Genomic DNA, 14,295 nt, shown 5'->3' on the forward strand with positions numbered 1-14,295 from the left:
TATTAAAAAAACTTCAAATGTTTCACCAATATGGTTGGTCAGCCAGTAAGCCATAAATGGTAGTCTTCAAGAGACAAGAAGGTGGCCTCACACACTGGTAGCCAAAGTGCCAATACTTTATTTTTGGAGCAGCGTAAAAATAAACTAATGTTTGGGCAGGTAACTGCCTTCTCCAGTGAGTCATACCGAGGACTCAAGGATTGGGCCCTTTAATGCCCCCTAATCTTGCTCCCTTCAATATTAGCACTGCTATTAAACTGAAGTTCCAATTGTAATGGCTGTCAACCAGGATAAGAAGTTCTACCAGGCAGTCTTACCGTATCAAAGAATTGGTGTTAAAGTGCCACCTATAAAATAGATGGCATAATCTCTGTCTAAAATGTACTTATGTTAATTCCATTAATGTGTAATGATCACCCTATGAGCTTGTTATGAATGCTTTTGTAAAACCCCTCAAATAAGAACGTTTCCCAGTCTTTTTTGGCAATCACTCAAATGTGAAATCACGTGTATTATAATGGGGACCAAGTTGCGGTGTGACATAAATTCAAAGAAATGTAGATTATATTTTGTTAACTTATTCATGCCCTCTGTTTTGTGTACAAAGCTTTTTATATTGTTTGTCAAACAAAAATCTTGTGGTTTGCAAATTTTGATAATTGTACAAGCTAAATTATGTTAGATACAGAGTACAGACTACAGAGGGGTGTGTGACGTATGTGTGTTGTGCAACAGTGATCTGATTTGAAGCAGGATTAAGGCCATTACTATACAGCTGTGGGCAGGAATGGGTGAGGAACATTCTTATCTGCCATGCTCTTGACTGGCAAAACCCAATGCAACCATCATAAATTCAAATCATCCATAACTTTGTATTGACATTTGACAATGTTTCTTTCTCTTGTATTAGGCTGTGCCTAAATTACCCACACTATCAGTGCCTCTCTTCTATCAGATTTGCTTGTGCTAGGTGAAGAGGGCATTTCTGTATGATCCCCGTTAACGATTAGCCAAGTGCGTCGCCCATCTCTCTATTACTGTTATTGTGGAAAAGGAACTGCGGTTTCAGAATGTAAATTGCCGAAACAAAATCACTTGGTGCATAATTTGTCATTGAGTAGGCCTGTCTGTGACAGGAACAGGCTTCAATGAACTGTGCCCTCCAGTCTACTCACAGCTGGAGCTAACCCCTCGTCTTTCTACATGGCTTTCTCTCTTCCTTTAGTTCATTGTGCGTTCTTTAAGCCTGAGTTGTACTTAGTCATGTGCTGGTGTTGTGCACTGACAATGGCATATCTACAAGCTTACAACACAGTGTAGAAGGATGCATTATGCCTCGGCTTGTAGATTTGTTACATTCATTGAGCAATGCTGGCACACAACTAGGTAAAGTGCAAGCTTTAGTGCCTCATACCTAACCTGATTAATAGGTTCTATTGTTATGTTGTGAATTCATTTGTTAAATAACTTCATGATATATAAATTGAGTTGTTAATGTAGCCCCCAGAAAGCTATTTATTACACAAAATAATCTCTTATGATTTCAGTTCAAAACACTGAAAATGTACCAGATTTGTTGGGCACTGTAACTTGTACAAAACACGTCATATTGAATCCTAACACTTTAAATCAGTTGTAGTTCATCAAACCATTTTATCAGTTAATTTTAACCATTAATCATGGTACATGGCAAATCGGTCAGGAAACAGGGAAAGAATGTTACATGAACAGATTGGGGTGGGTATGTGAGTGTTTTGAATTGGTTGGCTTTCTGTGTTTGTTTCTGTGTGTGTGTGGGTGTGTTGTTTCCTGGTTTGCTTCAGTTTAATTATTTGTGGCTATCTTAGTCTATTAAATTCAGTACATTCCTACATTATTTATGATTATATTGTGATTGTAACAAGTGTGTATATACCATTCATATACACATACTATATATATATAAATATATATATGATCAAACCAATATATGATCAATGTTTGTCAGTGATTCTCGTCTGTGTATATATTTTTCTCCATTGTTATGTAGAGGATAAGTTATGGATGTTTGAGTGTCTTCACTGCGTACAGAGAGTAAACCTAATTATGCTGTTTTGGTACACTGTAAAATCCTCAGTGACAATTTATCAATTTCTAACTCAAAATTTATTTAACACTGAGTATTTTACTATTTATATGAGTTGAGTTGGGGACGACTGAGTGTCAATCACTGGTTGGTAACAGTAGTACCACTGTTCATTACTCTCAATTTGCTCTCAATTTACTCTCAATTCACCTCTTTGACCAATTTGTTCACCTTTTTTGGATCCACTCTGCCGTGATGCACTAGTATATAGTAGAGGGAATAAAGGGGGTTTTTTGTTGGGGGTTTTTTTTTTCAAAAAAAAGTGGGAAATGCTATTAAGGCAATGTATACCATTATGTTACAAATTCTCAATATTTAATACATGGTAGTAAATTCATTGGATGTTATGATTTGTCTCATGTTGGTACATAAATATAAAATATTTCATTCGCTATTTAGGCCTAGATACTTATTTGTTTCTGTTTTGATGTTTGCTTTTGGTCTGTTGCAAAGTGCCTTCCAAATACTGATTGTGCACAGCAGTGGATTAAAACCTCTTTTAAAAAAAAAGGTAGGCTAAAACATACAGAGTGACTTGCATTGACACTTTTGTATAGACCGACATGGACAAACAAGATGTACAATATGTTAACTTGGTATTTTATCATTGTAATCAAGAAGATTGTTCTGAAACATGTCAGATACATGTTTTATTATGTCTTGGGACATGTTTCAATATAAGCATACTTTTCTATAGATATTTGTTTTTGTACTCTGTTACTGAGTCTCATCTCTCTTATTGGTTCAGAGGTGAGTGTCAAATAAATTGCATTTGAAAAAGCTCTTACTATAACCTCATTTTGTCAGTTAATTGTGGGCAGTATACAGTATGATATACACTATCTTTTACCACGAAAAGTTATATAACGTTAAATATAACAAGTGACTATCCTGTCCTGCAGAGCCGCTGGGATGAACCACATTTAACTTGATATGATATCCCTATTTTGGGCATAGGTGAGAATTAGGCCTAGGTTCTTCAAGTCGATCTACAAGCTCACAATGTGGTTCACCATGCATGTGACCAAGTATAATTCAGGATTAAGTCAGAGAGCATAGCTTTGGTAGATATTAACGGTTTCATGACATTAATTTTTATTCATCGTTTTTCTTTTAGGTTTTATGACCTCAATTACACCCACACAACCTGAACGTTGATCATTCAGTGGATTTTCTGTGGTCTAGAGTTTTCTCTGGGGTTTGGAAGTCTTTTGAGCTGCAATGACAGCCAAACTGCTGGCAAATCCCATGACATATGGATTTGTGGAGTTTTACATCACAATCCACAGGAAAAAGCACTTGTTTGAGCCAGAAAACCCCAGACCACATACAATCTACTGAATGTTAAAAGTTCAAGTTTTTTGGGTGCAATTGAGCTCAGAAAACCTAATTTTGTTTTTACAAAATTACATTTTTATGTCACAATCCCTTTAAAGGCAATTCACTCAAATTCACAGGGTAATACAAGACACAGTAATTACTCAGTTACTGATGCCAGGTAATATTTTACCTTATCTTTACCGTAGACCATTTATCTTGGCAATTTCATTTGTCTCAGTCTACACTCTTCATGAGACCACCGCGCTCTGACTTAAGGTGCGTTACCCATTCAAAATCATATCATATAAATAACGGTAATGGGTCACACACAGCAAGACTGCACTATCCAGCGCCTTCATCAGACTGATGAAGGCTGGATAGCCGAAACGTTCGTCTCCTGTCCAAAATGCAACAATAAATTCCTGAAATGCAGTCTTGGTGTGTGTGACCCATTACCGTTATTTATTGTCTCAGTCTGAAATGTATAGTTTAACAGCAAATGCACCAAATGTTCTCCATCAGTGCTACAGTAATAGCCCTAGATGCTGTTTATCGCTGTTTATTAGTGGAGAGTGACCCTTACTATTTATCAACAATACTTAATAATTTAATAAAGCATTATGACAGGGAAGATTATGTTAAATATTTATTAAGTGTGCTACATCTAATTGTACAACAACTACTACTAACAATTACCTGGGACCTTTTTATTTATTTTTTAACATATGTTTATAGATTTGTCTTTACAACATAGTAATTTCAAAGCAATTATTCACATATATTTTTCCCCAACACTAAACAAAATCTTTAAAGAAACATCAGGAAATGTCCATAAATACAAAGCAAATAAACAAAACAAAAAACAAAACAAAAACACATTACATACAGTTAAACAAACAAATGCACAATGTCCCCATACCTGGGACATTTAACTAAAGTAGACATATCAAGCCAGATAAACTCAATTCAAACTTTAGCACAAATTTTCAGGCCAGAGTTATATTTCTAAATATGCTTTTGTCTTAACAGTTGCACTTGTGTTTTCCGTCTATATGCTTCCAAAAGTTTTCAAATATCTTGAAACCAACTCAATTATTTGAGGGCGAAACAAAAAAAGTATGAATCATTTTTATTCGTACATAAAAGCTTGTTGGCACCAAGAGGCAATCTTGTGTACTGCAATAAGATGTTCCTGAAAGTTGCATGAATACAAATTATTGGTTCTTATGGTGACAAATTAATGTGGAATCCCTAGCAATATCGCCAATAAGAAGTCAAAGAAGAACCCCTCTAAATAAAGGCATAGTGGGCTACCTGAAAGCTAACAATTTTGCCATCCGTAATTTGATTTAGCAGAATACTAAACTTGTTCAATGTGTAACTGTGATGTTCCGTTGTTGGTTAATTTTTTGTTCACCATAATGAGGAATAGATACTGAACGCCAGCTCCATGATGAAAACGTAACAATTATAAAAGTATGATAGAAAAAAGATAAATAAAAAGTTTATTTTAAAATTTTGTTGCAAGAACAAAGTCAGACTTTTCAATATCAGTGCTCCTGTTCTTGAAATTCAATTTGTTGAATTCTTCTGTAATTTCTACCATTGTCTTTCCTTTGGTCTCTGGGACAAAATATAGCATGAAGGCTGAGCTGAAGATGCAGTAAACCACAAAAATCAAGAAGCAGTATTGTCCAAGTCCATCCTATAGAAGAGCACATGAAATATCAATTAAAATACACATTAATAGGGACACAGCTATTTTAGGCTAACGCTAAATGTCTGATGATAACCCTGGAGAGTACCACAATATTTCTGGACCTACTACACAAAACAGCTATATAACTTAGACAGAATAAGACAGAACTCACCACTATGTAAGGGAAGACCATTCCAATGAAGAACAGGCCTAACCAGTTGATGGTCCCACTGATTACATAAGCAGAAGGGCGCCAGGCCTGCAGGAATAAGTCAGCAGGGAGGGCCATGGACACTCCAGCTGACAGGAGAGGAAAACAATACAATAGTTGGCTTCAGTAAACACTATCAGTACTGAAATGACTAGTAATGTAGTGTGGATTACATACAGTATTAAAGAAACAAAACTCACAAGGTCCAAGTCCATAAATACATATGACAGAGAATATTAGGCAAATATTCACATAAGGGACCCAGGAATACAGGTCCTGTTGGAAAATAATAGATTATTATTATGCTTTATTTTGGGATTAGGTTGCAGCCTAATACAAAAACAAAAACAGAGTCTGATAGTGGCATGGCTTCCCTGTACAACTGAAAGGGCTCTCTTGAATCCTCCATACATATTTTCAGTTTTACTGCACTGGCAGAATTGCTTTCCTTCATCACATTGGTCTACAGCAGTGATTCTCAACCTGTGGTATAGGGTTGGGGGTGTGTGTGCGCGTGTGTGTGTGTGTGTGTGTGTGTGTGTGTGTGTGTGTGTGTGTGTGTGTGTGTGTGTGTGTGTGTGTGTGTGTGTGTGTGTGTGTGTGTGTGTGTGTGTGTGTGTGTGTGTGTGTGTGTGTGTGTGTGTGTGTGTGTGTGTGTGTGTGTGTGTTGGGGGTAATACAAGACACAGTGATTACTCAGTTACTGATGCCAGGTAATATTTTACCTTATCTTTACCGTAGACCATTTATCCCCACAACAAACTAACAACAAACTAAACGGTGGCTTAGAGTGTAAAGCCCTAACCACACCAAAGACGGTTTTAGTGTTGTCCCTCATGCGTTGTGATATGTCTTGTTGCACATTGACCCACGTTGACCCTAGTGATTCACGGAGTCTATGTCACTGGTCGAGACGGTTTTAGCGTTAACTCCTTACAACCGTTTGGACCCAAGGAGTTGCATGGTGACCCTTTGGTGTGGTTAGGGCTTAGGGAGAATATTTTGACCAGCAGCAGCTGTACGTAAAAACTCCAGTGGTGGACGTCTCGGAGTCAGACGGACCTACAGCACTATTGCTCCAGTGAAATTAGTTGACATCCAGGCCGGATTTGATGTCCCAGCACAAATTTGTGCCGTTCAAATCTCCCTGCTGTGTGAATAGGATGTAGTTGTACGCTACTGTATTTGTTTGACGTATTTTAACGTCATAATGGTGGTACCCGGAGAGCCAAATATTTTCTGAGGTGGTACTTGAAAAAAGGTTGAGAACCACTGGTCTACAGTGTACCTTGAACAATGCTTCAACAATGATACATCTGAGCTTTGTGTGCTCATTTCCTAATGAGCTTGGCCTTGTGGCACAGTATACTAGAATACTGCATGTTCATGTATGCATGTAGCAGGGGGAGCTGAGCTATAATGAATTAGTCTACTTTTGGGGGGGACAAAAACAGACAGAGACAGAGAGGACAGCAAGGCCCGTTAGGCACCACGCTGTAGAAAGTGGAGTATAGTTGGAGTTTAATTACCTTAATAGACAGCATGATAGTAAGTACGGACATAGCTACACCCATCAACAGATAACCATATCCCATTAGAATTTTTCTTCCAGCACGATCTATCAACAGAGACTGATGAAAAACAGATGCATTAAAGTCAAGGGAGTCAACAAAAGCAGACAGATTATGACCTTGCAGTGTGACTTCATCATGACTCCAGTTCGATTAATCTCACAGTGATGGGATACTTACACAAAGAGTTATAGTAATGAGTTCTGTTCCTCCAATGCCCAAGGACAAGTAATGCATCTTGTCCTCTTCCATTCCGGATTCGCGGAAGATGTCAAAAGCATAGAAGTAAAGCTGGATGACAGGACAGAAAATGAAAGGACATTTACTTAGTAGAACAAGTTTTGATCTTAAAATTTGAATGTGTTCTTAACTTATTTCTGAATGCAGTATTGTGTGGTGTAGCCGTCACACACACAGTTGCTAAATTATGTTTCTTCACGAGTAAGCCTACATTTTGTTATTTTTCCATCAAATCTGTAGAGGAAATGTGAAATGAACTCACAGCATTAATGCCACAGAATTGTACACCAGCACAGGGGATAGCAAGAGCCAGCATTTGCCATCTCACAGTCTGGGAACAGAGTACATCCTTTACAGACTTTGCCTTCTGCCCCTGTGCACTCTCTTTCTCTTTCCTCATGTCCTCAAGCTCCAACTTCAGGTCTTCCTCCTGCCACAGCCAGTTTAAAGCTACCAAACAACACACATGCACAAGTCATGCAATGAAACCCAACCCAATTAGTGAGAGTCTGAAGCCATAATATAACTCATCTACAAGTGAACAACAAAATTGTCTTAATTGTCACGAGCAATGCCATCATACATCAAGTATAAATGAGTCTTGTCATGCATTAATTTCATACACTTACTTGCATATTCCTGCTGCTCCTGCATAACTTTAAACGTAGGTTACACTGAATTACAGAGGCCTCAATATCACTAAGCTAAAGAAGAATCCAGTATTTATGCTAATGTCAATGAAATGTAATGAACTCTTGCAACAAGTCTGTCCACCTTTTTTGCTTCCTTCAATGTCGCCTTTGTCAATGTAGAGGTATCGAGGTGTCTCAGGGAAGAAAAGCAATGCCCCAAATTGGAGCACGGCAGGAATACCACTAACAGCTAACAGATACGGCCACTTGTCTTCAGTGCCCATCAGTTCCCTGTTATGAGATTAAAATACGTTTAAAAGCTGAATCTTATGTAAACATACCGGTCTTTGTCAATATCTTGATTTGCACAATCTGAGCAACTGATTCTTACTTGAGTCCAAGTATTTGACCCATCAGCTTTCCCAGGGCAATGAAAATAGAAGATGTAAGTGTCATAAAACCTCTCAGTTTCTTTGGAGAACACTCTCCTATGTACATTAAATGTACACTCAGTCCAAGGCCTGCGGAGGAACACAAAGTTCACAATCAAATCAAAGCATTATTTCTCACAAGTATGCATCCACATACACGCACACATATCCACACGCATGTACACTGCACACACCTCCATCCACAATATATAAATAAAAAAATACCAGCATTATATCCATAGAGAAATCGGCCCAGCAGTATCATCTCAAAAGATTTGGCGAAGCGACTGCTGAGCATAACCAGAGCACCCACAAAAGCCACCACATTGTTGATCAAAAGAGCCTTTTTCCTACCGAAACATAGAACATGTATTATTACCACTGGATGTGCGGGTGTGTATGAGTGTGTGTATGTATGTTTTATATTTCTGTCTCACCGGCCATGTCTGACAGGAAGGCTACCACTGTGAACAGACCCGAACCATGCACCCAGACTGAAGATGGCCACAATGAAGGACCAGATGAGCTTGTCGGTGGAGTCATCCAGTGGACTGCCATATCGCTCTAACCATGTCTGGTTTAAAAAGCTCTGGACATGCTACAAGCAGAGAGGAGAAGGAATGTGTTAATGGCATTAAACATCATTGAACACTGCACAAGAAACAGACATGATGGGATGTAAATGTCATTGGCCTGTGTCATTGTTGTGTATGTGAGCACACACAATTATTGATGCCGCCTGCAAGCTCCTCATGGTTCATTTTTGCAGTTTGCTTCTCATTTATTTTGTTGCTTGTACAGCTGGCTTGATAATTAGTTATTGATCAACAAATACGGATGTACATTATAGGCCATCTCTTTGCACATTTGTAAAACAGCAGTATCAACACTGTGGTTAGCCTGTAATTTCAGCTAAGAAATACGCTGCCTCAACTGTGACCCTAAACATCGGGGCTCATCGGGGTTCATTCACAACACACATAGCTCCAACACAATTAGGCTACATTTGCAGATGACACCACATCGTCATATAGGTGAGGAAGCCGACTACAGAGACGTGGTTGAGTCTCTGGTGATGGAAAAACCAACCAAACTATGTTCGTGCTCGGACAGACCCAGGGACCCAGGCAGGGACACAAAGCTCCGTAATGGAGTCCCTAGAGCTACCAGGTAGATGTCTGAAGAAGGCCTGATGCATCACCAGGGACAGAAGCATTACATTAAATTGGTTATTATTGGCATAAAATAATTTGGTTCAGTGACACTTTATAGCCTCAACTCTGCACCTCAATACACCTTAACAAGGTGTATACAACTCCTCCGTCCTTATGCATTCCACAATATACTGTAAGAACTAAGAAAATAAAATGCCTCCTTTAATCAAAACACAGTTTAATGCATGAGCACACATCATGGGAAAAACACGTTAAGATGATTTGTCTCATACTGTACCTCTGCTGGAGAAGTCATGATGGAAACATGGATGCCATATTGAAATGATCCCCCGATCCCCAGCACCAGGGCCAACAGATAAAGCCTCCAGTACTGCACCTGGAATTGAATTGAAGGTTAGGTAGCCTCGGAAACCCAGACGTTTTTATTTCCAGGGAGAAAAAAGGTTAGTTAGCTAATACTCAAACTACAAATTATTTTAAGTACGGTTACTGACTCGATCTTGTCTTCCTCCCTCATTTTCTCCAAAGGTTATGGTAGCCTCGGAAACCCAGACGTTTTTATTTCCAGGGAGAAAAAAGGTTAGTTAGCTAATACTCAAACTACAAATTATTTTAAGTACGGTTACTGACTCGATCTGGTCTTCCTCCCTCATTTTCTCCAAAATGTATAATTCATTGTACATACATGTTGCTTGCCAAAAATCACATATTTTCAACTGAAACGGTGTCAAGTATAAATTGCTACAGCCTAAAGTGCTACCATTCATTTTCATATGCATGCACAGCTTCAGTTGAGCTACTGCACAATGTATAAATCCCACAGCTACAAGTACATTGGGCCTGCTCCTGTGCTTGCGGTTATGGTTAGGTTAGGGTTTGAGGTGGGTTGTCGATTGTCGGACCAATGACTAGTCTGAACTACGTACTGCACACACGTACAGGAGCCGATGTCAAAAATAAATGCCACCCGTCGAAGAAAACCCATTTCGGCCGCTTGTATTCACAACCTTATTCTTTCGGTCATGACCCACACTTCATGACCATAGGTGAGTGTAGGAACGAGTACGAGTACAGTACGAGTACAATATAGGTACAGTACGAGTACAGTAGGACTACAGTACAGTACGAGTACAATACAGGTACAGTACGAGTACACTAGGACTACAGTAGAGTACGAGTACAATACAGGTACAGTACGAGTACAATAGGACTACAGTACAGTACGAGTACAATACAGGTACAGTACGAGTACAGTACAGGTACAATATAGGTACAGTACGAGTACACTAGGACTACAGTAGAGTACGAGTACAATACAGGTACAGTACGAGTACAATAGGACTACAGTACAGTACGAGTACAATACAGGTACAGTACGAGTACAGTACGAGTACAATATAGGTACAGTACGAGTACAATAGGACTACAGTACAGTACGAGTACAATACAGGTACAGTACGAGTACAATACAGGTACAGTACGAGTACAATACAGGTACATTACGAGTACAGTACGAGTACAGTATGACTACAGTACAGTATGAGTACAGTTCAAGTACTGTATGAGTAAATACAGTACAAGTACAGTACAGTACAGTACTAGTACATTACAGTACAGTACTAGTACATTACAGTACGAGTACAATACAGGTACAGTACGAGTACAATACAGGTACAGTACGAGTACAGTATGACTACAGTACAGTACGAGTACAGTACATTGTGAGTACAGTAAAGTACGAGTAAGTACAGTACAAGTACAGTAACAGTATCAGTACGAGTACAGTACGAGTACAATTCAGGTAGGCTACGAACAAATCACTGCTAAGAAAACATTGAGGGATGCGAAAATCTTCTTAAAAACGTCTTAAGTGGGCCTAAGAACAAAGAACTTGCCGCATGAGGCCCAATTAATGGCACCAACTGAATACAAGATTCCAAGAATTGTTCTTATTGTTGTTATAATAATAATAATAATAATTGTAATAATTACTATTATTATTATTATTATTACCCTTATTATTATTATGATACACAGGCTAAATTTATATAACATGTGACCAATTTCTATCAGCTGTAAATTGCAAAATATAAAGAAAATGAGCAAAAGTACCACAAGTGCTATTTGTACTTGAAAAAGTGATAGTTCTGGAATATGTTCAACTTACCAGCTCTCTTAGTGCACTGTTCATTTTGGTACTGGCTCCCTGGATATACTGGCTGGAATTGGAGCACCAGAGTGAGTGTAGCTCATGATGGGCACAACACACATGGTTCAGCATATATCCACACACTGTGACACACATCTACTGTACCCTGTTACTCATCAACAGATCTTGACTGATCATTTAGACAATTATTGTGAGATAACGGGGGCTTGGCCATGTAAGTGCGTAGGTATGAAACCCTTCAATACTTGAATGAGCTACTGCCAAACTGGCTCAGGTCTAGTTCATTCCTGCTCCCAATACCTTTAAAACGTCATACTGTAATTTTCAAGGAAAAGCCCATCCTCTGGTTAGGTATTTGTTTTTCAGTGTGTTTAGTCGGAGGTAACTCATTTGTTATACAGACTTGGCAGACGTCAATGTTGACGTCATGTGGGCTCCTTATGGAATGCAGGCTGGAATATGGATATCCTTACATCTGAATTGATCAAGTTAGACAAGACAAGTTAAAGTTTAAGATATGAACCAGCTTTCTAGAACAGCATGTGACCATGTTCCTGCCTGGGCTGATATTGGTACTGTATATTGTTTCAGCATCAACACTGAGATGTATGCATGTGCAAAAGTCACATTAAACTAAAGGATGGAGTGCAAGGAAACGTGGGCCCATCAGTCACGTTGTTCAGAGCTGTATACTTGAGTCGTTGCAGTTCAAACTGAGCTGTTCAAAAGTGTGTTCTCCCTTCATGTTAGATGTTAGTGTTCAGGAAGAGTGGGTCATTTACCAGAACTCATGTTTTTATTTTCAAATATTGACACAAAATGTGATTGTATAGCGCTCACCTCACACCTCAAGCACACATGCACATCCGCGCACACGTACACAAACATGCACACAAACTCTTTTTGTGCATGTGCAATTGTGCATGGTCTTTGGGGTGTGTTTTAACGACTCAATTGAACTGAAACGACTCAAGTCCAAGTCTCAAGTCTCGTAGCCTAATAGCTCTGACAGAATGTGACTGGTGGGCCCACGTTTCCTTAGATTGCATTCTTTATTGTGACTTCTGCACGTGTGCATCATGCATCTCAGTGTTGATGATGCTGAAACAATAGATCAGCCCATGAACAGGAACATGCATGGTCACATGATGCATGCGCGCGTGCAGTGGTGTATAGTGGGGATTCATTTAGCATTGGATTTGCATTGCTAGCCTAACCTGGACTATTAATGCGAGTACTAAGAATACAAAATATATACATTTGTGCACAGTTTATTTAGTTAATATGAAAAATGAGACCAAGATTTTGAAGTGAAAGCCATAAGTTTAATTATTGTCCTTGGAGTAAAGTAAAAGTATTTAAAATTGGAAATACTACAACAAAACATAAAATACACAGAGCCCTGAGGGACTCCACTCAACCATATGGAGTTTAAATGGTTAAGTACTATAGTAGCCTGTAATAATGTAAATGTTCTTAGTTGTTACTTTTTACCACTGTCCCATTTACCACTACCCCATTATCTAAATAGGCATCATGTTGTTAATTAGTCTAATAGTCCTACTAACCAGCAGTTAGCACAGCTAACTCACAGCTAACTAGTCTCTGTCCGTTGCTACGATGCTGCTGAAATGATCAAATCCTGCTGTGACTATTCTTACCATCCTGTACACATGTGGTTTAAATATCACCTTGAACGGAGAATTGTGGAAAGTGGTTTCAGTCAGTGGACTCATCCACTGTCACAGCTAAAATGCACTGAGCATGTTTGTATCATCAGCAGCAGCCGCACTGCAGACTGCAAAAAAATCCATTCTCTTTGGGTCCAAAATAAACCTCTGCAAGGCCGATGGCTTCACAGTCAAAGTGCATGGTGACAATGTTATCCGACTAGAAAAGACTAAATTAACTATACCTGGGGTTGTATTTTAGAGGCAAATCTTTCCAGTAAAAAAAAATCACATCCGTGTGAAGTGAGGGGCGCTCTTGTCATCATACATCATCACATTCTAGCAAATCACAATTGGTGTTCTCACTTTCAGACTCATCATGGTACCATAGGCTTCAGATATCCCAAAACAAGCAAAAAATGTGTAATGCCCTACCAACAGTCATACAAAAATGTGCATGACTCCTTATTCTCCTTCAATCAAAACGGCTCTAAAAGAGCCATTCGCAACGTGCATGCCCCAGGTTTAAAAAGTCTAAGCTTATCACCAGAAATGACCCCTGTAATAGGCTTTGTTTACTGTACAAAGCCTATTTTTCTTTTTTGTTTACTACTCGTTTATAGATGTTTTTGCATATTTTGTAAATTATTGTTTGGAAACAAGCCATAGTGCTTTCTGGGTTTATCCTTTTAGTAGCCTTTGTATAAAACTGTAGGTGTGCTTTTTTCTGTGAACTGTTAATGAACTAATCAATCAATCAATCAATCAATCAATCAATCAATCAATCAATCAATCAAAAAGCAGAAGCAGAAGACAGTGGGGTGCATGATTTTACCTGTCAAGTGTCAATACCTCTTTTTGTTTGGCTTCAGTAAAAATGTGGTCACTGCCTCTTCACCAGAGCTACATGCCTCTTGGCATATTAGGATGAATGCATAGTTCAGTCCATTCCTCTTTTAATTGACGAATTTCAGTGTCCACCGTTCACTCTGTATACCTGCCTCACTAAACAAATCTATTAATCGTCTCCAACTAGTACAGAATGCTGCTG

The 14,295-nt window shown here is 38.8% G+C and overlaps 1 protein-coding gene across 1 annotated transcript; it reads right to left on the reverse strand.

The window, feature by feature from the left end:
• Window positions 1-4,955: 4,955 nt before the first annotated feature.
• On the reverse strand, window positions 4,956-11,595 carry LOC306930257 (solute carrier family 2, facilitated glucose transporter member 11-like; the record flags this gene model as incomplete). The annotated part of the gene is made up of 12 exons (XM_079511116.1): window positions 4,956-5,150; window positions 5,317-5,444; window positions 5,556-5,631; window positions 6,885-6,986; window positions 7,107-7,217; window positions 7,429-7,616; window positions 7,941-8,089; window positions 8,190-8,319; window positions 8,455-8,579; window positions 8,667-8,827; window positions 9,682-9,780; window positions 11,572-11,595. 12 exons carry the CDS (start codon window positions 11,593-11,595, stop codon window positions 4,956-4,958), a joined length of 1,488 nt encoding a protein of 495 aa, XP_079367242.1.
• Between the last annotated feature and the right edge of the window lie 2,700 nt (window positions 11,596-14,295).

This window comes from Electrona antarctica, assembly GCF_951216825.1.
Source record: "Electrona antarctica genome assembly, chromosome: 9".
Lineage (NCBI taxonomy): Eukaryota > Metazoa > Chordata > Actinopteri > Myctophiformes > Myctophidae > Electrona > Electrona antarctica.